General features: G+C 32.7%; 5 protein-coding genes across 5 annotated transcripts; 3 read left to right on the forward strand and 2 right to left on the reverse strand.

The window, feature by feature from the left end:
* The first annotated feature begins 3,490 nt into the window (after positions 1 to 3,490).
* Positions 3,491 to 6,183, forward strand: LOC105627105 (uncharacterized protein C17orf85-like). Its single transcript, XM_012208386.1, has 7 exons — positions 3,491 to 3,580; positions 3,667 to 3,824; positions 3,907 to 4,055; positions 4,140 to 4,505; positions 4,594 to 4,985; positions 5,065 to 5,564; positions 6,039 to 6,183. The coding sequence occupies exons 1-7, from the start codon at positions 3,491 to 3,493 to the stop codon at positions 6,181 to 6,183; spliced, it is 1,800 nt and encodes a 599-aa protein (XP_012063776.1).
* Positions 6,184 to 11,218: 5,035 nt separating this feature from the next.
* Positions 11,219 to 15,844, reverse strand: LOC105627106 (mitogen-activated protein kinase 1). The gene is made up of 7 exons (XM_012208387.1): positions 15,717 to 15,844; positions 12,558 to 12,684; positions 12,362 to 12,472; positions 12,011 to 12,262; positions 11,749 to 11,916; positions 11,418 to 11,606; positions 11,219 to 11,344 (listed from the first exon to the last, which is right to left on the reverse strand). Exons 1-7 carry the CDS (start codon positions 15,842 to 15,844, stop codon positions 11,219 to 11,221), a joined length of 1,101 nt encoding a protein of 366 aa, XP_012063777.1.
* Positions 15,845 to 16,937: 1,093 nt separating this feature from the next.
* On the forward strand, positions 16,938 to 17,860 carry LOC105627107 (DNA-directed RNA polymerase II subunit RPB11). The gene is made up of 4 exons (XM_012208389.1): positions 16,938 to 16,990; positions 17,071 to 17,160; positions 17,237 to 17,411; positions 17,505 to 17,860. The coding sequence occupies exons 1-4, from the start codon at positions 16,938 to 16,940 to the stop codon at positions 17,538 to 17,540; spliced, it is 354 nt and encodes a 117-aa protein (XP_012063779.1). The 3' UTR covers positions 17,541 to 17,860.
* Positions 17,861 to 18,277: 417 nt separating this feature from the next.
* LOC105627108 (THAP domain-containing protein 1-like) lies at positions 18,278 to 19,472 on the reverse strand. Its single transcript, XM_012208390.1, has 4 exons — positions 19,402 to 19,472; positions 19,036 to 19,264; positions 18,863 to 18,937; positions 18,278 to 18,727 (listed from the first exon to the last, which is right to left on the reverse strand). Exons 1-4 carry the CDS (start codon positions 19,470 to 19,472, stop codon positions 18,278 to 18,280), a joined length of 825 nt encoding a protein of 274 aa, XP_012063780.1.
* A 2,619-nt stretch (positions 19,473 to 22,091) lies between these two features.
* On the forward strand, positions 22,092 to 25,139 carry LOC105627109 (probable ATP-dependent RNA helicase DDX47). Its single transcript, XM_012208391.1, has 9 exons — positions 22,092 to 22,148; positions 22,263 to 22,354; positions 23,367 to 23,460; positions 23,530 to 23,694; positions 23,757 to 23,923; positions 24,015 to 24,251; positions 24,366 to 24,589; positions 24,675 to 24,936; positions 25,011 to 25,139. Exons 2-9 carry the CDS (start codon positions 22,280 to 22,282, stop codon positions 25,137 to 25,139), a joined length of 1,353 nt encoding a protein of 450 aa, XP_012063781.1. The 5' UTR covers positions 22,092 to 22,148; positions 22,263 to 22,279.

Genomic DNA, 25,139 nt, shown 5'->3' on the forward strand with positions numbered 1-25,139 from the left:
TAACTTAAGTTAAGTTAAGTAAGTAGTTTTAGTTTAATTTTAATTTTTTAAAGTTTAAATTAAAGTAAGTATAATAATATACTACTATAANATATATATATATATATATATATATATATATATATATATATATATATAATAGTAATAATACTAAAGTAAACTTTAGTAATAATACTAAACACAGAAAACTCTAATCATAAAAAAATATAAATTACGATCCAACTATAAAATGCTTTATATAAACGTTAAAAATTTTATATTAATGGATACCCGAGATCCAATGTAATATTTTCGATCCGAGTGAATTTGCACCGATTTGAATTTCATAATATTCTACCCAGAGACCACAAAATCTAAAAGGTAACTAAAAGACGACTAAATTGTTATAAAGATAGCTTTTAGTGAAAAAATATAATCGACGAAAAAATGACTAAAAGACGACAGATGTCTTATAGTCTTATCTTATCTTATAATCTTATCCATGATAAAGGATGACTTCTTTGGATATCTTTAGTTGTCTTTAATACTTCTTTTATTTTTATATTTTGTAGTTTTTATATTTTGATACATATAATATTTAATAACGTTGAATTCTTAAATTAATTTTTACACAAAACAAAATAAAATTGCATGACTGACAATATACGTCTCATTTCTTGTAATCTTTGTCATGTGTCCTATGTATAAGAGACATTATCTTTCATCATACTCTCCTTTGGGGATTCGATTACAAAAAAATATTTGATTAGTGTTCGTTAGAACCATGATGTAAAAAGACAGGTCATTTCCAATACGCAGTCGTTTAAAGAGCCAATCAGAAATCGTTCAAGATGTCAGAATTCAATATAATTGCAAAGTGATACACTGCACTTCTGGGCATTTTTTATTAGCCCACTATGATCGTTACATCATAATACTTGACTTCATATGCACAATGATACACCTGTCTTTTTACATCAAGAGTAAAACACGAGAGTAGAATTTCTTATAATGTCGCATCTTTTATTCTGTCCCGTATGATTTTTAAACACGAGAAACTGAACTCCATCACGTCCATCTGGTGGCGATCTCGCGTATTACTCACGAATGAGTGGTAAAAAATATCAAAATAATGGAAAGATATCTTTTTCATGTCTTTTCGGCAATGAAAAGATATCTTTTAGTTGACTTTTTCTTTACGAAAATGACAACCATAGAAAGATGACGAAAAGATGTCTTTTTTAAGTTATTTTTAGTTTGTCTTTCCGATAAAACTAAGAGATATCTTATAGACATCTTTTAGTCTTGCTAAAAAGATAATCTAAAAACAATGTCTTTTCATCTTTTAGACACTTTTTCGCTTTGTTGAAAAGACAACTTAAAAAAGACTATTTTTCGTATTCTTATCTTTTAGTATTTGCTGAGTACTTGTTGACGTTATCAATGTTCTATCAATAGGAGAGCATCATAAACGTCGCGCTAATTAAATCCTTGATAGCGATCATGTAATTTTTTTTCTAGGATGGAAAAAATGAAAATTCCTTGTATGTATGTATATGTACCAAGGACTTCGATTCGTTCCCTTGGTTACTTTTTTAAAACTTTCAAAAATTCAGATTATTTCGTTTTTACGTCAAATTTAGTTGTAAGCGGACGTAAGGTTTAAAGTTCGGCACAAGAATTGTCATAACAATTACTTAAGTTACATTTCAAAACTTCCTCTCTGAGGAAAATTTTACTCGAAATATATAGTACACGTAATGTATACTATAGCATATAGAATAAAATCTTCCTCACAAACATTTTAGAACGTAGTCTTAGAGACTAAGTTGTAGACGTAAGTAACGCACAAACTTTGGCGTATGACATTTATTGCCGTCTCTTGGAGACACGTAATAATTGTTATACGTGAAAGCTTGTGCGTTACTTACGTCTACAATTTAAGTCTAAGTAAATGTTACGACAATTCTTGTGCTCAAATTCTTAGTCGTATCATTAATCGCACGAATTATGAGCATTAAGGTAGAAAAGTGATAATTTCTCAGTTTGTGAAAATTTCCGAGGAAAAGAATCGAAGTCCTTGGGTGTGCGAACATATATATATCAAAATTTTTACTTTTCACGTTTCCGCTCTAGCGAAAAAATTACATATGCTATCTTGTTGGTTGGTGTAAACTTACTCGAGCCGAATATGTTATAATTTTATCCTATTGATTTTTTTCAAGACAAATTCTGATCGGTTATAATCAAATCGGCTATTAAGCGTCGCTCAAATTATCCCACCTATCTTCTTTCACCATGTTGTTAAGAGTATTTTGTTAATATATTTAATTGTGAATCTAATTAGAGACAAAAAAGAACAGACTAATTATTGAAACTAATTATTGAAACTGATTTCCAGGCTGTGATCGATTTGGACGCGCTTTAAGAGTTGTAATCATCATTCTGTCTTTATCGTTCATTAGACGTAAAATAAAAATAGAAATACTGAAAAGTGCTGAAAGTGTCCAAATTGAGCAGCCTCTATGTGGTGGTAAACTTGCATAAAGAAGGGTCGTATTCCAAAATTACTGTCAGCACTGAAAATGCTATAATTTACGTCACGTGCATTATAGTGTTCTTAGGTCACATGATTCACCGCCATGTTGTAAAATGTACACAGTAGAATTATGATAGGACAGGTTTTTAAATTTGAATTTCTATTAAACTTCTAATACGTCCACCATATTCCTAAGTGTACAAACCGATACATGCGCACTAAAAATTGCAGATCACAAAAAGTTCACTGTCGCTACTAGATATGATTATACCAGAAAAGTTTCTCTCTGATTATATTGGGTGTGGTCGAGTTGCCACTACGAATGCTTCGAAGCATCTAATTAATCAAGTGAAAGAAAGAATTTCACTAATTGACTAATTAAAAAATGCTTCGAAGTATTCATAGCGGCAATTCGACTGCACCCACTGTGATATCACTGCGTATGCTCTGACGCTCGAGGCTTTATGCTCCCATGTAAATATACCCTAAAGATGTCTTTTCATGCTGACGCTCGACTCAAGCATTAATTTTGATCACGTGACCGGTATAAAAAATATCTTTATACGAAAAAGGACGGTGTGATCGCTTTCAGATTTCTGTCTGATTCAATCGTTGTATTCATTGAATCTATCACAACCAAGAGGTGATTGGTTACGTGTCATTTCTTAGCAAATCGTGTAACTCAAATCAGTTACAAATAGAACAGACTTATTGATGTTATCGTGGAGATTTATCATTGTCCATCATCGTCCCAGCTGTAGCTATAGCAGGCCAGCCTGTCTACACCTGAGTAGCAGATATATCTACCGTGTTATGGTTAAGTTATATTTGTAAACTGTAAACTTATTACCTCCATTTAATGGTAGAAGCTATTATTCACAGAACGATCGGATTGTCTGGGAAATTAGTGATACCTATCATTTTTTCCTAGCGGTATTTAAGCGTCTAACGCATTTGTATCGTGTTTACACAATGGACGAATATGACGAACCTTCAGACGTCGAGATGGTGCCTTTCAATGAAATAGAGAGATCCGAAGCAATATTAAAGCCAGAATTACAGGTGACAGAAATGAATGATTTTAATTGATATATGTTGTTAATATAATTTTTAGGTGTGCTTCGAATTACACTTCTAAATTCTTTTAGATACAAACATTAGAGAGTAATTCTGAAAAATCAATAGACACGTCAGGCATAGATATATTTAGCAAAGAGGAAAGATTGAAGTTAGAGGAACGAGCAAAGCGTTTTGGCTTGACAGAAAAATACAAGGAATTATCACTAGAAGATGATTTGTATAGCAGGTATAAGATACTTAATTGATTCGGTAAATTGATTTAGTAAAAGCAATTGCTGCTATTTCATATACTTATGTAATAATTGTAGCATGGGTATTACGGATGATGAGAATGCAAAGAACGTTAGATTGAATGTAATTCACATGAGAGGAACTGAAGATATGAGTACCAAAGATGTATTCAAATATTTCCAAGATTATGATCCAATGTCAATTGAATGGATCAACGATGTATCATGTATGCTTCAAAAATTTGATTTTATTTGAAATAAAATGGCACCATATCATTTGACATTTTGATATATAATTTGTAATATTACAGGCAATGTAGTCTGGTTTGATAAAGAAACAGCAGCTAGAGCTATGATGGGATTATCTAGGAGAATTTTAGGCAGTATTGTAAAATATTCGGATCGAGAGAACGATTCTGACAATACGAAAGATGACACAGTGAAAGCAGATGAAGAAAACGAATCTATCAATGCAGACAAGAATGGAAAGGAAGACAATTGCATTAGCATTAAAGATATTGATTATCCATTACCTCCTGGTACATGGAGAAAAGGTATTGATTATCCAAAATCTAAAGGAATATACTTGAGATTCGCTACTAAGGCAGATAAAAAACAGATCAATGCAGAGAAAAGAAGTGAATACTATAAAAAGTATGGAAATCCCAACTTTGGAGGTAAATGCAATTATGCGCAGCAAAATCAAATTAGAATTAAAAATTATGAAGACAGATGATAAAATTTTGTTTCTATGTAAATATGTAGGTCTCAAAGGAATTTTAACGGAATCTCGTAAGCGTATGTACAAGCAAATAAAACAAAATAAACGTAAATCATTGGACGAGGATCAAAATCAGGATCAATCAAAAAATCCATGGGGTGCATTATCCGAGACATGGGGTTTGAACGATGTTGTAGAGGATGATTTTCTTCCAAGGAATGGTGTTAAAGATCAAGGACGTAGTATAAAGGAAAGATTGGGTCTCAAATACCCGGAAAAGGATATGATAAAAACTGAAGAATCAGGTGAGGCCAGTTCGAGCGATAGCGATAGTGATGAGAGTTGGTGTAAACGGAGTAAAATTCCTCGCATGCGAATGCACGCCGATGATGAGGAGGAAAAAGTACAGAAGCGTCGCGCAAAACTTCGAGTCCAAGTTAGTTTATCTTTTTAAAATTTTTTTCTAATGTATTCTATAAGTTATATCCAAGATCTTATATATCTTTTTCTTTTAGATGATTCTGAATAATTTAAATAACAGCGGTGACTTACGATCAAAGCTGGGAAAACCGAAAGCGAAAATGCAATATCGCGAGCCCATTCAAGTAGTGGTCACAAATACGAACGCAATAAATTCGAAACGCGATAATTCTGGGATAGTTCGGCAGCAGAGTCACCAGAATGTGAAAGAAATACACTCGATGGAAAGAGAAGAAGGAGAATGGCAAGAATCGGAAGAGGATGGACATGAAGAAGAAGAAGACAAGGAGGAACAGAGGCTTGGCCAGATGAACACAGAAGAAGGGCGAGAAGGAGAGAAGCAAGAAGATGAAGAAGGTGAACACAATGAAGATGAAGAGGACAGCAGCGAAGAAGATGTGCTTGCAAAAGAAATTCAGGGCCCTAAAGGTAGTGTGATAAAAGTAGTTCCGCCCAAACCGCGTATTGCATCCACTGTATGGGCAAGATTAAATCATGCAAAAAGCGAAGCTAGTGACAGCTATTTAAAAAGCAGGTATGGAAATAATTTAGTTAATGTTATCTACTTAAGATATGACAAACAGCATAATTTTTTTCGTATATTTTTATTTCCAATTACAAATTGGCAAAAAATGGAGGCAGTATGTATTTCACTGAAGTTGCTTAGTTATCAAAAATCTCCACAATTGCAATGTATTTTATTAATTTTTGGTTGGAATAAATATTTCATGTATCCTAATTAATTTTTAAAATTAAATATTCCGACAATATTCTTTATCTTGCTAATTTTGTTAAAAGTGTAGAATACATGTAGAGCGTATATAATATTTTTTGTTATATAAATTGTGATATATAATAATGTTTTTAATGTATGCCCTCCAATATCTTTGCGCAATAAAAATGCGCATCTTTTTTAAACATATGTGTATAACTATACGCGTATATAATTATATGTATTTTGACGTATACCTCTGCAAGCGAATTCACGAATTCTGTTTTTTTTTTAAAGATCATCAAACAGCCGCGATTTGAGGAGTACCCTAAAAGGCGGTGACCTGCGATCACGTATCGGAAATCACACCAGAGGACGTTCTCCACTGAGAATAGAAGTAAAAAACGACAAATACACAAAAGACAATAGTGGCGGAGATTGATCCCTGTATGAACAATCTAATTGTTTAAAAGCTCGAAAATTGTAAAAAGCGCAGATGTATTGTTTTAAGACTTTTTCGTAACATTTTATATCGGCTACAGTGGAATATAATTGTAAATTAGCATGTGGGTATATATGTATTCAAGTTTACATAATTTACAGACTAATGTGAAATTTTTCTTTTTTCATCATTGAAAAGATTGCAATTTTTTTACACACATGCAAATATCATGAGAAGAGGAAAATATTGATAAAAAATTTTTATTTTATACTATATGTTAATGATTGATCTTCCAGTAATAATCATTATTGTTTTTATTATTATTAGACAGATAATGAATGCTTCCGATAATATCGCATATAAATTTGATGATAACATAGATGATGTATCTGCAAACTAATGTTATATTTCTGCGAAAAGAAAAACGGAGTACTTTGAACAACTAAGTACTTTGACCGAAATATTTGTGCAATTATGGGAAAAGAAAAATTTCGAAGAAATTTCTCTCATATTGCTTCGAAGTTATGATAAAACAATGTACCTTTTGCACGAAGAATATCATACGAAAGTATAGTTTCGTAAGCTCTCAGAACAGCATTACGTTTTTCAGATGAATTGATGAATTGAGATATTTTGTAAAAGCATTTCTGATGATTCAGGATACTATATCACTGCAAAAAAAGAGTAATGAAAGAAATAAATAATAAATAATGATAATCTATACTGTGTTACATTTATATCATTTCTCTGCTATATTCTCTTATCATCAAATATTCCGGTTGATAAATTTTGACGATGTAATCCGATAAATTGTGAAAAATTAAGCGAAAAGCGCATTAAAATTTTATTTTATTATTCTTCAACATGATGTAACCAAAAACGAAACGAACTTACAGAAATTATTGCTTCATAATTTAAAATTAAAAACTTTACAGGGATAAATAACACAGTGAAAATAATTGGCCAATAATCTCTTTTTATATTAGCATAATAATAACTGGAATAGCTACTTAAAATACAATAAGCGATAATGATTAACATGAATTATGACGGTTCGTTACGGATAACAATTGGAACAGCAATCGAGGTAATAAAGAAATCGGGTAAAGAATACAGTAAGTACATTTATTTCTTAAATGGCTGCTTAGCTACATTCATAGCTACATTCTCGTTTATAAATTTCTCCGTTCAATATTATATTTTTGAAAAAATAATGCCAAATCGAAGTGATTGTATTCGATTCGATTGTAAATATCGAATATTCATTCATTGCTTTTGCGGCTAATTTTTAATCTCTTATACTGTATCATATTTCATATTTATCGAATGAACAATGCATTAAAAATTACGTATTTAATTTTATCCGCATATTCGATTATCCCTTCGCCCACATGATTTTACATCGAACGTAAAATATGTTCGCTATAATCAGAATTAAAATTTAATCTACTTTAATTTTGACTTTCTGATTACTTAATTTATTGTATTCATTGAATCGTTCTATTTTTAATGAAATTTCCCTGAATATTATAAATTTAGCATATTTGAGGAGCAAATCCGATTAATCCAACGCGGTAGAATAATACATCCCTTAAAAGTATTACAGTTTCAGCTCTATAATTGTTAGTTAAATAATAAGATAATATTTACCATTGTTTTATAAACGCTATGAATGCAGCTTCGGCGACAAGAAACTATCAATGATTCACAGCGACACAATTGAAACGGACAAGACGTTATCTTTCACGATATTGCCGTTCGGGAATTCGATATGATTAGAATTGGAACGACAAGAAATCAAGGGATAGAAACAATCTCGGGAGACGAAATGCTGACCTTTTTATTTAATCGAAAAGCTAAAAGAGCCACTCAGTTGAACCGCAACTTTATAGGCTTTTGCGTCCCAAATTATTTCAAGTTACGTTGATTGCGATGGTATAAATACATCTTCCCGCGATGGAATTCTTGCACATATCTGCATATGTTTGCTGCGCACAATGTGAAAAATCCGATCTTGCCCGTCGTTGAAGAAATGATCGTGCGATCCTTTCTCTTCAAAGGCTTCTTTTTCCTCCCCTCCTTCACTTCTATTCTACGTAAAAACACTAAATAATTTAGTCAACCACTCGTTAACTCAAAAATTAACAACTGTCATTCTACAATTAGTTGAGGAAACGGCATATTACTCCTCCATCTCGCTCCGCTACCTCTCTTTCTACTCTTCTTTACAAGTTCAATGATATAGCCGTCGAAATAACATCGAAAATCGACAGATGAAAATATTCCGTGAATGCACCGGATATACAAGAATCGGCAACAACAACAAGTACACATACATAACTTTAAGTATATTAGGCCAGATGATATTGACAATGTCTCATCAATATATTACGCGTAACGTTCTACGTTCTCAGCATTTTCCCCAAAACACTTTTTTATATCACAACCCAAATAACACAGCGTCTACAAAGCGTTAAGAAAACGCTAAAGTGTATATGTATATAAGTGCTTTTTTAGTGCTTTGCAGGAACTGCTGTGTTATTTAGGAATCTATATGTATGTATTCAATTATCATTGACAGCGAGAGCTTCGATTTCTCGTCGGCTTACAATTTCGCTGAGCGCACGATTTTATTATCGCTTGCCCATGATCTACGATATTATACGAACTGTTTAAAAGGCCTCGAACGTGAGAGAGCATTCTTCAAAAAAACTCGGTATATACGGATCGCATCCGTTGTAACAGGTGTCTTATTTAATTCTGCAGTGACATAAGGTCATAAAAGACTTCATGGAGTCAGCGTTTTACAAGGAGAAAATAGCTGAATATTGTGTATTAAATTCTAACATATTATCGTGAACTAGTATGAACTCGTTTTTAAGTTTCAAGTTAAATTCGAATTAAATGTCGAATTAAATTCTCCATAAAGAGATCACACTCACATTATTAATATATGGTTTTCAGAAATCTCAAATGCAAGATTTATATCAATTTAATTTAAATTTTTAATTCAACTTTATCACGGGAAGAGAAACTTGTAAGAAATAGAAGCACAATACATATGTATCTATCGAAGTTCTTTGTACTCGCATGTGAAATATTCAAATAACGATTAAGATCCATCCGTGAATCATTGGAAGATTGATACACATTTACTTTGCTTTTGAGTTACACATACAACTAAAACTATCCAAATTCATCATTCAATAGCATCAACTAACGTGAAATAATCTAATTCAGAATCTGTCGTTATAAAGGATTCACTTGGATTTATTTTGGAAGAGATTATATCTGTGTGTACGTATCGCGCAAGAAAACTGTAAACCGCGAGAGATTCCTTAACTCTTTTGCCCACGACAATTTGCCAAACGAATTCGCACGGATAAACATCGAAGGAAGATAAATATGTATTAAATCGGAGACGCGGAGATTGAAATCATGACATTATGGTAGAATATTATGATGATAGAATATTATTCGCTGTTATGTCCCTCGCATTCTTAGGAAGGAGGCGAGGCGCATCAGCATGAATCAGCCTCAACGAGAATTCGTAATCACTAGAAATGCATCTTAGATCTAGATAAGAATCTTACGAACAATGAATTTTTATTATTAATTTATTTTTTAATTCTTTAATTATTATTATTAGATTATCGAAGAAGGTGAAGATCGGTAACAGTTAATAGAGGAAGTAAATACTTTGTCCCTGTTTTAGTATTTTTTTCCTTCATTTCTTTTTTTTTAATTTTCACCTCGTCTCTCACAACCTATAGTTTTCTTGAGAATAGGATTAAAAAAATTCTCTATGTATTCACAGTAAGGCCGAATGGAGCTATTGATATCTGTCAGCGAATTCGATTTCTATAGCGATTCAAATTGATTTTCGTAAATAGATTTTGGATTGCGATATTAATTTTGGGAGGCTCTAAGAGCGGATGAGAGGTTCAAACAATGTAATAACATTTTGTAAAATTTCCGAAATACTAACTTGGGACTTTCTTCTACATGTTATTCAAATTTTCACTTTAGTTCTCAACTCGGGCACCGTCGTTATTATCACACGCTCAGAAAGAAGATCACGATTCTCTTTTTAATATAAATTATATACTAATATTTTCGTGAACGCGCCGATTATTACGCGTCGCGTATTCGCTATAACGTTGACTATTATAAACAGATTAAATACCAAAAGAAATTCTGCCACACACGTACGTACATACGCACGCAAACACAGTCATACGTACACACATAAGACGAAAAACATCATACGAAATGAATTATACGAGTACGCTACAAGTGTTCGAATCTCGTAGACATAGAATGAACGTTTAATGTATCGATATTCTCGATATCTACGATATTTCCGATATCGGAAAACATCGAGGCACGATAAGCCGAATATATTGCCTTAGTTACGCCACATAATTACGCATTGTAATCTCAGCCATTTCACTTTCAGAAAGTAAAAGAAATAATTCGAGAAAAAACGATGAAATGAAGATAAAGTGTTTCGCGTGTCACGCCTCGTCACGCTCGCAATTAAATCACAGACAGACGGTATGGTACGATACGGTACGACGATGATAAATTAAAAATACATGTTGTACCAATTGATATTATGCTATGTTCGGTATAACATAAAAAACACTATATTTGCTTTCTCCGAGTAAGGACATGCGAATGTACAAGCGTATGCGCGGCATTGCGACTGTTTCACTCACCCGATTAATCGGCTTGATTAATCGTTCGTTGATCGCTGAACTAAATCTTTCATCAATATCCTAGTATTTTTGTATCATCGGCAATTCGAGCGGCGATGAAGTGGCGATGATTGTTAAAAGCATGCTTTCTTCATATCAATCCCGTTATTGTTCGTTTTTCGTTCCATTCTATTCTTTTTTCAGTTCATCACGCATATCCACTATTGCGATTCTGGCAACAGCATGCCTGATGAAAAAGAACAGAAACATTCAATTGTCAGCGCATCAAGAGATTGGCGATACGATAAAAGACGAATTTAACAATTACCAGTCGACTACATAGCATTCTCTTGATGATTTTTTTGGAACAATAGAGTCTCCTCAAAAATATATTGTTTTAATACTTCTTTTGGAAGATCATCCAACTCCATGTCGAACTTAAATGGCTCCTCTGCCACAGGCTGAAATTTACGAATAACAACATTACTTGTAATTACAATTAACATTCGTGATTGCAATTTTACTGAAATATACTTCATCGCCAGGGTCATAATATTGCTCCAAATAGGGATGCGCCAACGCATCTTCCACCACGATACGCTTATTAGGATTGAACGTCAACATTTTATCTAAGAGGTCCAAAGCTCTTGGATCGGCATTGGGGAAAAGACTCGTCCACGGTACCTTTGGTTTATATGGCAACGATTGGAGATAATTCCGTGCCTAAAATCAGAACGCTTCAATATCATTATGTTATAAATGTAAGGTGCGAGTCAACGAGCCCATAAAGTGCAATGCAAAATATATATTCTTGGCTTAGATTCTATGAGATGCAAAAACAGAGATAGATGTAAGCATCCAGTACTTTCTCATTTATGATGCACTCGAGATCCTCCGGCGAGGGCGATCCGAGAACACCGAGAATATGATTCAACTGATCTAAATAGTGTTTGCCAGGGAATATCGCTCGTCTCGAGAGCATTTCTGCCAGGATGCAGCCTACCGACCAAATATCTATGGATTTGGTATAACCCTGTGTTAAGAGAACTATGTTAGAACCACGAAGACGCGTGAAATGTACTTTGGTTCTCATTCCTTGAATGAGTTTTCACTTGTGAGACGAATACCTTGGAATTAAGCATAATTTCCGGAGCTCTGTACCACCTCGTCGCCACGTATTCCGTGAGGAAACCCGCATGATTGTGCTCCGGATCCGCGACTCTCGCTAGACCGAAATCGCAGATCTTAAGGTCACAGGTGGTATTCAACAGCAGATTACTCGGCTTCAGATCTCTATGTAACACGTTCGCCGAGTGTATATACTTCAACCCTCGTAATATTTGGTACAGAAAATAACATATGTGATCGTTACTAATAGCCTGCAAAACGAGAATTTTATTTGGACTTTTCATTAAATTTGCAGTTTTTTTTTTCTTTCGTCTTTAACGTAGATCTACAGAATGCATGCCAATACTTACTTGTGTCTTTAGTAATTTATAGAGATCAGTTTCCATCAGACATTGAACGATATATACGTCTTTCATTTGCTCCATAGTCGGCGCTCTTAATATATCCCTTATATCTATTATCTATTGTGAGAGAGAATACAATATATTAATAACGATACTTTATAAAAGATACGCTTAGCGTAAACTGTTGGGACGTCCAACTTACGTTCTCGTGCTTAAACCTTGTGAGAATTTTTATTTCTCTTAAGGTTCTCTGACTATACGTTTGATGTTCGAAAGGCGAGATTTTTTTTATGGCTACTTTCGTTTTGGTGAGATTGTCGTAGGCGGATCTGCAAGAAAATATTATAAAGATAAACCTAGCCACATTTATTATTCAGTGGAAACCTTTTTGGCGCGCGTTGCTGCTCCAGGCGCTTCATAATTCTCCAATTATCCCACAGTATATCTCAGGGCATATGAATAAAAGAAAGTTTTTTTCAGCAAATGATAAAAGTAGAAGAGCAAATATTTGTTTCAAAATAAAAGTGCAGGATAAAAACAACGCAATTTGCACGAGTGATCCTACAAAAGAAATAGAGACTCCACATTCCTGGATCTTTTATTCGCAATGTATTTCATGATTTAATAATTGCAACAATCTTTTCACGTACTTGTGAATCCAAAATTTTTTCTTAAAAGACAGATTAATAAAAATAATAAAATAACAGATAAAAAAAGAAAAAAAAATTCCTTTGTAAGTATAAAGAAACTCTTTAAAATAAAAAGTATAGTCCTGCAGTTTATTTTAAAATGAAATAAAGCAGAAAAAATTTTGATAAATAAGAAAACGGTTTTTATTTCGTCATACATATTCTTCTGTTTTTTTTATGTATATTTTTTCCATATTTTATTCGCGATTGATCGTATAAGCGTAAAAAAATATATACAATATATATATATATATATATATATATCGTTATCTGTGTGTTCGTCAGAGCGCAAGCACACAAATAATCTAATATCTTTATTCATATCTTTCAGAACGAAATTTTTCCCTTTCGGTGACTAGAGACTGGAGACTGGAGCAGTCGCTTTATTCATCCGGCGCATTTGTTTATCTTTTCTGCTATCGTCTGAAAAGCTTGACCTAACTTAGTGTGAGTTTATCCATAGAGAAACTTGTGTCTTTGACGGTCGCGATGATAGGATGTGGTCGCGCGCGATACAGGATTCTTAGCGATAATAAAAATCAAATTCGCAATGTGTCTGATGTATTACATCAGAAGCCGCGACTAAAGGTGCGTTCCGAGTTACACATGAAACGCATGATTTATTGTTTTATCCTTTTTTATTATTTGATGAACAACAAAGACAAATAATACATCATACACTTTATGCGAAACTTGGAATGCATCCTAAGAGTTCCGATCGACTACATCAATTAGATATCAAAGGTAATTCAATCTCTTGAATTAAATAATATTTTATTATTTTTAATTTCATGTGTGTAAAAATATAAATCAATCCATTTCCGCGGTAAGTTTCAAAGTAAATCATCCATATTTACGTACGCATTTAGAAAATAACCTTTTATTTACTTTTTAACTTTACATGTATCAAAATATAAATCAATTCATTTCTGTATTTTATTTTTCAAAATAAACGCCTATATTGACGTTCATATTGTATTTAATAAATAATAAATTAAATTTAAATCAAATTTATTTTCTTGAGTTAAATTGTTTAACTTCATTATTTTAGTCAAACTAACGATATATCGGATATGAGCAATGATATCTAAAGAAATTATTAAAAATAACTCAAATTAGATATATCTGAGAGATAGGCTCGATATACATTTGAACAAATCTATTAAAACTCTAATCTTTATTTAATCTTATCCATTGCGATCGATAGATAACAGAATATGGAGATGTCAAAAAGTAATTAAAGTGAAAAATGCAATAAATAATTTTCTTTGTTATAAATATTGTTAAATAACTCAAGTTATACCTAATTTGAATTATTTTTAATAATTTCTATAAGTCATCATTCAATATGTCATTAATTTAACTGAAACAAAGGAGTTAAATTGTTTAATTCAAATATTTGTACAATGTATTAAATAACTCAAAGGATTAAATTTGATAGTTTAATTTATTATTTACTAAGTGAAGTTTAATTTATTATTTACTAAGTATATATGTTAATATGAACATTGTTTACATTTAAATTAATCATAGAAATAGATTTACATTTTGACACGCATAAAAGTTGAAAACAACAGAATGTTATTTATATATAGCTTAAGAGATTGGATTGTAATTATTCTTTTGATATCCAATAGTGAAGTAGCGTTATCTTTTTAGAAAGATTTTATTACCGATAAATAATATTACAATTATAAATAGATTATTAAAATGGTACCCTGCAATTTATGTTCGTTTCATTAAAACAAGATCTAGAAGATTAAAGCGAGAGATTAAGGTAAGAAAAGCTAGAAGGATCAGGATACATCAAAGGCAACGCGATTAGAGGAAATCTCTTTTTAATCGCGCATAAGTCGGAGCTCCGATATTTTTATTCGACATCAATATTATCAACGCAACATCGTAATTATAGAAAAATCAATTCCGAATTTCTCAAAGAATCTACCGTCAGAATCCAAGAGCGTCGGGATTATTTAACTCGCGAAACGGAATTCTCTCCGAAATATCTTTTGGCGCGCAAAAATATTCCATCACTTTTTAGCATGAATTCGCCGTGATATAATTCATGCTAAATCGTAATCATGTTAAATAGCAATAGACGATAAAAATGATAAGATAAGATTAGTAAATCTCAAAGTGAATTTTCATCTGATTAGCATGACGTATGGATGAATGCAAGAAGATAAAATGAGAGAAGACGTACAAAAAAGAGAAAGAAAAAAAAAGGGAATAATAAGGAAATGTAGAAAAGACATGAATGGGAAAAATACGGTGAAAGGGGCGTGACGTGCATTTGAAAGTGATGTAGACGGTAGAACGTGTAAGAGAACCATGATGCGTGCGTGTGTGCGTACGTCATACGTATATACTATTATACGAGATACGAGCGTCGAGCGCGAGCGGAGCGGAGCGGAGCCGACGCATACAGCCGACAGCGTACACCGATCGGCGGCTTTTGTCCGGAAGGGGGCTTTTGTCTTCGGACATACGATTCGAGGACACGGCGATCGGGGCCGCGGATCACCGCTGATCGACTCGTCGCTGTCACGTCTCCGTTCGCGTCGCTGCTCTCAAATGTTTATTGTCAGTCGACCTGTCAGATCAGAAGATCGGCCGGCCGCCGCAAGCTGCCGATCGAGCGAGCGGTCGTGACACGACCGATGAACACTTACACGACCATGCCGTAGGCGCCTTCGCCCATATATGACAGATTCGTGTAGCGCGGCCCGACCTCGAACGTTTGCCCGCGCACTACCTCGCAATTAGGATTCACGCTCGCGGAGCCCTCGCACGCCGCCATTTTGACAACTACTTTGCGTCCCGGAGTCGGGACTGTCGGGAGTAGTGTGGCTCGGCAAAACGCTCCTTGTACGCTACCCGCGCGATAAACTCTCGCCGAGAGAGCGACGCGCAACGACGCCGCGTCACTGACGCCGCCGCGCTCTTCAGTCTTCGCCTTCGCTCTTCCACCTTCCACCAGCCACAGTTATCCCTTATCCGCGCCCCGCGGCCCGCGCCTTCGCCCTTCGCCTTGGGTTTCAGTTTGGGTGGGCGCGGCGTGGGAAATGTAAAAGGCGGATAAAAACGAGCGCTCGCAACGCCCCTGTCGTGCGAAGGTGTAAGCAGCGATTAATCTCGCGGCATCCGGACGATGACGACTGATGACGGCCGAGTCGAGTCCAATTTGTGAATCCAATGCTCGAAAGAGAGAGACAATAACACGGAAAATGTCTGTACACGTTCAAACTTAAGAAAGAGAGAGAAAACGACGTGGTTTCTTTGTAAATGACATAACATGAAGTTTCCTTTCTCTCTCTCTCTCTCTCTCTCTCTCTCCCCTCCCTCTCCTCTCGCTCTTTTATTCTTTATTATTCATTCATTCATTCTCTTTCCTCTCTTTCTCTCCCTCTTTTCCATCTCTTTATCTCAATAATAAGTATATTAGGTACATTAGGATATATGTCACTCTTTCTAGAAAATTGAAACAAGTTTTTCTTGATAGGAACACACGTTGTTATTATTGAATAAATAAACCTGTAAGGAATAACTGTAAGATATTACGTCTACTATCACTCCTGCCGTTCTTCAATCACGATTCCTTTTACCTTTTTCGATTATAGGTATTAGAATATCAGAACATCGATAAGAGATGAAGCCATTGACAAATATTTGAACTCGTTCGAATGACGTCATGGTAAATTTGTCTGCTATCGAATCGTCGTATCGATTTGTCGCAATCGATTGTCGACTCACAGTGACTCGCTGTAGATGCAACATGCAACAGACGATGGTCAACAGTGATTACGATTACGACAGTTTGTCAACCGGTGATTCACTATCGATATTTCAATAACAATTAGTTTTGAATTGTTGTTAATAATTGACGAAGCGAAATGAACGCACCTCCGACTTTTGAGTCATTCTTATTATATGAGGGAGAGAAAAAGTATGCTGATCTTTGATATTTATCGAGATCTAATCACGATTTAGGTTCTAGAAACACGTTAATGTTTGCGTTTTTTGTAGAATTATAAAAGAACAGGATACCAAAGTACCAAATGCTGCGATTTTTACGATTAACAAGGAGGATCACACGTTGGGAAACATGATCCGCAAGTGAGTAAATGAGCATGTTACTTCGGTTCTTTTTTAGATAGCTAGCTAATTTTGTGAATTTCTTTCGATTCTTTAGTCAGTTACTGAAGGATCCTCAAGTATTATTTGCTGGCTATAAAGTTCCTCATCCCCTGGAACACAAATTTGTTATTAGAATACAGACAACTTCTGATTATACTCCACACGAAGCGTTTATGCATGCCATCACCGATTTGATCGCAGAACTCTCATTGTTCGAAGAACGTTTTAAGGTATACTCATACAAGATGTAAAGTTAATATATATATATATATATATATATATATATATATATAACATAACTGAAAGTACTTTTACGTTTTAAGGAAGCAATAAAAGAGAAGAAAGAAGGCTTGGATTAAACAGCTGAGTCTACATTTTATAATTATATCTTTTTATATCTAAATTTTGATTTAATTTATTAAAGTGTATTGGATATCACAGACATATAACAAACACAATCATGTAAATAATTATGTTATAAAGGATTGGATTGAATCCAAGCAGAATGTTAAAGAGGCTGGGAATAATTAGCTTAAACATGCTCAACTACTGTCTTGTATTTGCACACACAAACACACACACACACACACACACACACACATACACATACGCACATGCATATTCCATTCTTGTAAATATTTAAACTTTATTATTAACTGTGAATAAATTTGTGTATCAAATTGCATTCTATATCTTTAATTAATTATATTTGTATGTATATCCTATAGACACAAATTTATGTGGATATGAAATTGATTTTATTAAGAAAAATATTTATATTTTATCAATAAGAGAAACTGAATATCCTGAGTTGTAGGAAGATATGCTTCACCTTTAACATCTAATACTGTTAATAATAAGATTTGTCTCTGCTGATGCTGTGATATTGCTACTGCATATACAAGTATACAAAAAAATACAATAATTGCATTGATCACGATTATCATTTATTTACAATTATATCACAATATCATATTTATGATTATAAACATACCACAATATCATATTTACGGTTATAATTTTAATATTGAAATACTGAGTATGAATAACTGCATTTTATAATTAAAATTGTACGAAGTACAATTTGAAGAATAATTCATTTTATTTCTTCCATAAATTGTGGATCTTGACTAAAATCTATCAACCATCTAGCTGCGGTATAAGTGGTCGGTAAAGTAATCAGTTTCTTCAAAATTTTATATACTTTAGGGCTATGATGATATGTAGCTGCGGCAAATTGCCTCATATATTCACTATAAATTTTCTTACTAGAACCAGTCTCATTATTCGCAAATTCATGCAAAAATAATTCTTTTCTTTCTTCGCAGATGTACTTGTTAACAGCATCTTTTATCATTTTCATGCTATCACTTTTTTCTTCAGTTTCTTTCTTTTTCAAACGTTCCTCCAAGTCCTTAATTTTTTTATCACGTTGTTTCAAGCGTTTTGTCAAACTTTGTATAATTTTTTCTGATTCATCAAAGTTCCGTTTTAATGTTTGCACACCAATTTCTCTTTTTAAAATATATGACACATTTGGTTTTTCCTGTATAAGATAATTATTTTTTTTATATGATTATATTATAATTACATTTTAAAAATATATAACTATAAAAATATAAAATATAACTATACATTTAACTTTAATTTATATCATAATAGATCTTTGTTATATAATTACCATTTTACAATTTTCATTACTAATGTCTAGCGGATCAACTTCGATGTTTAATATGTTTGGTAAGGTCTCTTTTTCCTAATAAAAATTCAATTCTTTTGTAAATAATTTATATTACATAATTTATTATTAAAATAAGATTTTTTTTTAATATGAAATTTATAAGATTTACTTACTAATTCAACTAACTGATATTGGGACTCTTGATACTCTTCAAATATTGTTGGAACAGCATTCTTATTTAACATATTACGTAGAGATTTAAATGAAGTAGATTCAGTAAAACATTCTGCTGTAAAATGTTTACTACATAATCTAGAATGTTGAGTAATATCTGTAGTCCTTAAAATATTAGATGGAATTGCTGAAATCCATTGTTTGCGTAAACTTTCATCTTTAGGAAAACTAAAAATAAAGTTTGTACATGAAAGAATAAAATAAACATTTTATATTTTTTATAACGTTTCCTTTATCATATAATTATATATATTTTTTATTTAATTACTATATACACTTAATAACTATATTTTAGTTATATTTACCAATGAAAAGTAATAATGTCACCTCTTATCCATAAACTTTTACAGTTACCAATACAGCAAGTAACTACCATTTTTTATTTATTTATTTTTTTTAATATTAAGCAATATAATATTTATAATATAGTATTTTTTTTAATTTTTCCTTCGATTGGAGAAAGTGTAAGGTGTCTTCTACTGTTTTGCGCAGTATTTCAACAGATACAGTTTTTCTTTTTTAGATTAAAACTGACATCAAAAGGCCTAATTGTACTAATGTAATTAATTTTGAGATAATTATTTAGAATACGGTCATCATCTCCGATTTTGATGAAATTAGGCTTATTCGACGCATTTTTGCACAAAACGAAAAAATCTGAACAAAAAATGTTAGGATGGTAACCCGCGATATTAAGCCGAGATATTAAGCGTTAAAGTTGACGATTATAGAGATCGAAGATCCGTCATATCGATGAGATGCAGCGACATGTTCAAATTCTCTGCTTGACAAACAAATTTTTTGCTTCACAAACAAATTCTCTGCTTGACAAACAAATTGTCTGTTTTAAAAATAAATTCTCTGCTTTATAAACACAAATGTATGTTTGTAATACTGATTCTAAAATGAGTTGAAGTCGAAAGGCCGATATTCATAGTTAGATCTTATATTCAAAATCGTCTTAAGTACAGTCTTAAGAAGTCACAAACCAATCAGAAGGCTGCATTAGCGTCTTACGACCATACTAAGACTGTCTTGAAATAAGACTCAACTATGAATATCAGCCTTAGTCGTACAAATTGCCTATTGGTCAACTTTACCGATAAAACTTATGACTACCAATCATCGACTTATTGTAGAATCAGTGTAAAACAAAGAATTTATTTGTAAAGCAGACAATTTGTTTGTCAAGCAGAGAATATATGTGAATGAAAAATTGTGAATTATGATATTAAAGAAAATTACATTTTTATATGGATTAAAGTTTAGATCTAACATTGTAGTTATTAAAACGCATGACCATAGTGCAGAATTGTGTATCTTGAAATGAGGTGAAAATTACAAAAGTAAACAAACTCATTAAAATATTTATAATTTAATTGATCAATATCTAGTAATCATTGCTCACTTTTGTAATTTTTACCTCATTTCAAAATACACAATCGAGCTTCAGTGACCAAAATTCATGTCGCTGCATCTCATCGATATGACGGATTTTTTTAACTTCTATAGTCGTCAACTTTAATGCTTAATATCTCGGTTCGCGCCGTTCTAACGTTTTTTTTCTTATCTAGATTCTTTCATTTTGTGCAAAAAACGCATCGAATAAACTTAATTTCATAGAAATTGGAACGTTAAGGGGCTCCGCACAATAAAGGGAACAGAAAATCAGAAAACAGAGAATAAGAATTTCAACCTATCAGAAATCATGTATTGTGAATACACAGTTTCAGATAAGTTGAAATTCTTAAAGTGCAGTCATAATAGAAAAAATAAGGAATTAGGAATAAGGAATAAAGATTTCAATCTATCAGAAATCGGATACATGGGAATACACGATTTCTGATAGATTGGAATTCTTATTCCTAATTCCTTATTCCTTCTATTGTGGCCGCACCATTATTCTCTGTTCCCTGTTCCTTTTATTATACGAAACTCCTAAAAATTTCAACCTATTAGAAACTGTGTATTCCATAATACATGATTTCTGATAGGTTGAAATTTTTATTCTCTATTCCCTGTTCTTTTTATTGTGCGTAGTCCCTTAAATAGACAAACAATTAATCTGTCGGCGCTTGTAAAGCCGGTTCTACTAGTTGCAAGCTGATTGCAAGTTTGTTGCGACAGCCAATCAAAACTTGCTTTTGAAATCAACTCTTCATATTGACTGTCGCAACAAACTTATGATCAGTTTGCAATTAATGTAGAACCGGCTTAATAAGTTTTGTTACAAGACAACTTATAGTTTTGTCTAACAGACCAAAAATTCGTGGACATAGTGAAGAATATAACCAAAAAATCATGAGCATTATCGACTGGATCATAGCTACTTAATTCAATATCCGCATATTGTGGACATAGAGGCACTTGAAAATAAAGTATAACAGTAGAGTTGCTCTAGTGCCCATTTTCAATAACGTAGTTTCTACTGAAGGTTTAATTCGGATCAGAATATGTAAGAATCAATCAACTATAGTTGAGTATTCCTCTGTCTCAGACCGGATTCACACCTTGACGGAAAAACGGAAAACTAAAGCCAATCAGAACTCGTGAAAAAACAGAATCAAACAAAATGTACCACCTTCTATTACTGCGAGTTCCGTTGGCTTCTACTTTCCGTTTTTCCGCGTGAACCCGGCCTACAATCGAACGACAGGGGAATGTTCGCGACTGTAGTTGGTTGATTCTTATACTCATATTCATGTGCCCGTATTCATAGTCAGACCTTGTACTTAAGGCTTCCTTAAATTTATTTTTAGATGTTTAGCCAATTACTAAGGCTATTGGCATCTAAATTTAAGGCAGCCTTAAGTATAAGGTCTGATTATAAATACAGGCATAAATCCTCAGTGGAGTAGACCAGCGTCTCCCCGAACGCACCATATATTTTCTGATAAAACGCTGTTTGTATGAGAGGCTTTAGGAACGCCAGAATACATAATACCATCTGGATTCCGAATAAGTCATTGTTTTATGCATATGTGACTTTGTGCACACTTGCCGAAAGAGAAAGAACTGAAGAACGCTAGTTACGCGGTAGAAGTCAATGGGAGTGAGTAGAAGCAAATGGAAAAACGTTAAAAAACGTGATCTGGATTTTTTTTGGAAATCTTGGAACGCTGCCAATTTATGATTTAACTATTTGTATTGGACATTTATGTTGTAGTTTTGATTTGTGAAAACATGGAGAATTTAGAAAAGTCAATCGAAGATACTAAAGATGAAGATAACGTCGAAAGAATCACATGGAAAGATTTGGTAAGTATTCAACCATACTGATATCAATTATAACCTCAAAATTGTGCACATTGTAGTACCTGGTTAGTACCTATGAAAATTTGTATGAAAGATTATTGCGGTAATAAATTATAATATGTATGTTTTTACTATATATATATGTATGTTTTCGAAACAAGTTACGAATCCGTGTTCTCTTCTGTGGTATTCTGTATTTATGAAATTATAAGAAAGAGATTTATAAAGTGTAAGAATAGTAACAAATGGATTATTTATATTAGTGTTTATTAAAAGGTTTCTAGCAGCATACATAGACGATACTGTAAACTCTATTGGAACCTATTGGAGCACGCAATGTGAACAAATCATATGTAACACTGTATATGTTTTTCAACTACAGCACAAGTCGACACAATCATACACAGCTTAAATGATGTGTTTGACTGTGTCATCATTTTTTATCACTTCATGAATACCAACAAATTTTTACATTTTATTACTGTAAATTTTTATGATCTTAGGAATTGTTAATTTATCAAAGTAATTGAGAAATTAAAGAAAGGGAAAAAGAGAAAGTATATAATAAAGTAATAATTATCTTTTAAATATATTAAATTAGCGATAAGAATCAAATAGAGAGGGATATGGAAGGAAGAAGGAAAAATGGAGAGAGCAAGAGAGAGACAGAAAGAAAAAGCATATATATTCAAACACTCTGGAATATGATACTTCTTCAGGCGCATAATTCGTCAATTTTATAAAAATTATTAATGGTTAAAAAAGTTTTTAAAACATTTTTTTTAAATGTATACGAATTAAACACATTATAACAAACAAATCTTTAAATTTTATTATGAACAAACAAAATATATGAATAATATTTAGCATAAAAGGAATTGCATATAATATTTATTTACTATTAAGTTATAGTATATAATTAAAATAACTTATAAAAATATAAATTGTAAATATTTTTATGAATCTTTTGGTAGTACATTTTAAATGATTAACAAAAAAATAATCATTATTACAGGGACTTGTGGATACACTCTGCAAAACATGTTTAGATTTAAAATGGAAGGAACCTACCAAGATTCAACAAGAAGCTATCCCTTTGACCCTTCAAGGTAATTTAAACAATGATTTAATTATACTCAAGTTCTAAAAAAATAGTAACAATCATTTTCTACTGTTAGGCAAGGATGTGATTGGATTAGCAGAAACTGGATCGGGAAAAACTGCTGCTTTCGCATTACCTATACTACAAGCATTGTTAGAGAATCCTCAGAGATATTTTGCGCTGATATTAACACCTACAAGAGAATTGGCATTTCAAATTTCAGAGCAATTTGATGCGTTAGGTAAGAATTGCTTATTTTATTTGTTAAATATTTTGTTTTATTTCACATTACAATTATTTTAGGTTCCAGTATTGGCGTAAAAACTGTAGTGCTAGTAGGAGGGATGGACATGCATGCGCAGGGAATGATACTGGAGAAGAAACCTCATATCATCATTGCTACACCTGGTAGATTAGTTGACCACTTGGAGAACACAAAAGGCTTCAATTTACGACAGTTAAAGTTTCTGGTAATTATATAAACTATATATAATAGAGACTCGGATTTATTTTGATTATCACATTAATTTTGAGTCTTTTATTACTTGTTTTATTCGCAAGGTGATGGACGAGGCAGATCGTATCTTGAATATGGATTTCGAAGTAGAGGTTAATAAAATTCTCAGAGTAATACCACGGGAAAGAAGGACGTTATTATTTTCAGCGACAATGACTAAGAAAGTTCAGAAGTTACAACGTGCATCCTTACGAAATCCTGTAAAAGTTGAAGTGTCCACCAAATATCAGACTGTAGAGAAACTGCAACAATATTACATATTTATTCCCGTAAAATTCAAGGTATGAAATATAAACGATGTAACTATTAAGTCGCAAAATAAAATATCAATTACTACATATATATATTTGTAAAATATTATACCAAAATAGTTATATATAAAATGATCGTTGCAGGATGTATATCTTGTACATATCTTGAATGAACTGGCGGGTAATAGTTTCATGATATTTTGCGGAACCTGTAATAACACAGTAAGAACTGCTCTATTGTTACGAAACTTGGGATTCACAGCGGTTCCTTTGCATGGACAAATGACGCAGAATAAAAGAATCGCCGCACTTACGAAATTTAAAGCAAAAAACAGATCTATTTTAATTTCAACGGATGTTGCTAGCAGGTTAGTTGATAATCTGAATCAAAGAGTTATCATATTAAAATGTATTAAAAATAAATTTTTAATCATTTTTGCATTATTCTTGTAGAGGTCTTGATATTCCGCATGTAGATATCGTTATCAATTTTGATATCCCTACACACAGTAAGGATTATATACATAGAGTAGGTCGAACTGCACGTGCAGGTCGATCAGGCCGTTCTATCACATTTGTTACACAGTACGACGTGGAGTTGTATCAACGAATAGAACAGTTGATATCGAAACAATTGCCATTATTTCCTACGGAAGAGGAAGAAGTAATGTTGCTGCAAGAGAGAGTAAGCGAAGCACAGCGAATAGTAAAAATGGTAAAAACAATTTTAATGTACGATTTGATAACAGACATAGACAATTACATATAAATGTTATTGAAATATTCTAGGACATGAAAAATATCGAAGATAATAAAAAGTCAGGCAAACGGAAAAAACGCGGTGGTGATGAGGATGACGATACAGAACAGTCTATTGGAGTGAGGAAAAGAATGAAAGTAAAAAGCAAAAGAAAATAA

This window comes from Atta cephalotes (assembly GCF_000143395.1).
Source record: "Atta cephalotes unplaced genomic scaffold scaffold00008, whole genome shotgun sequence".
Taxonomy (NCBI): Eukaryota; Metazoa; Arthropoda; class Insecta; order Hymenoptera; family Formicidae; genus Atta; species Atta cephalotes.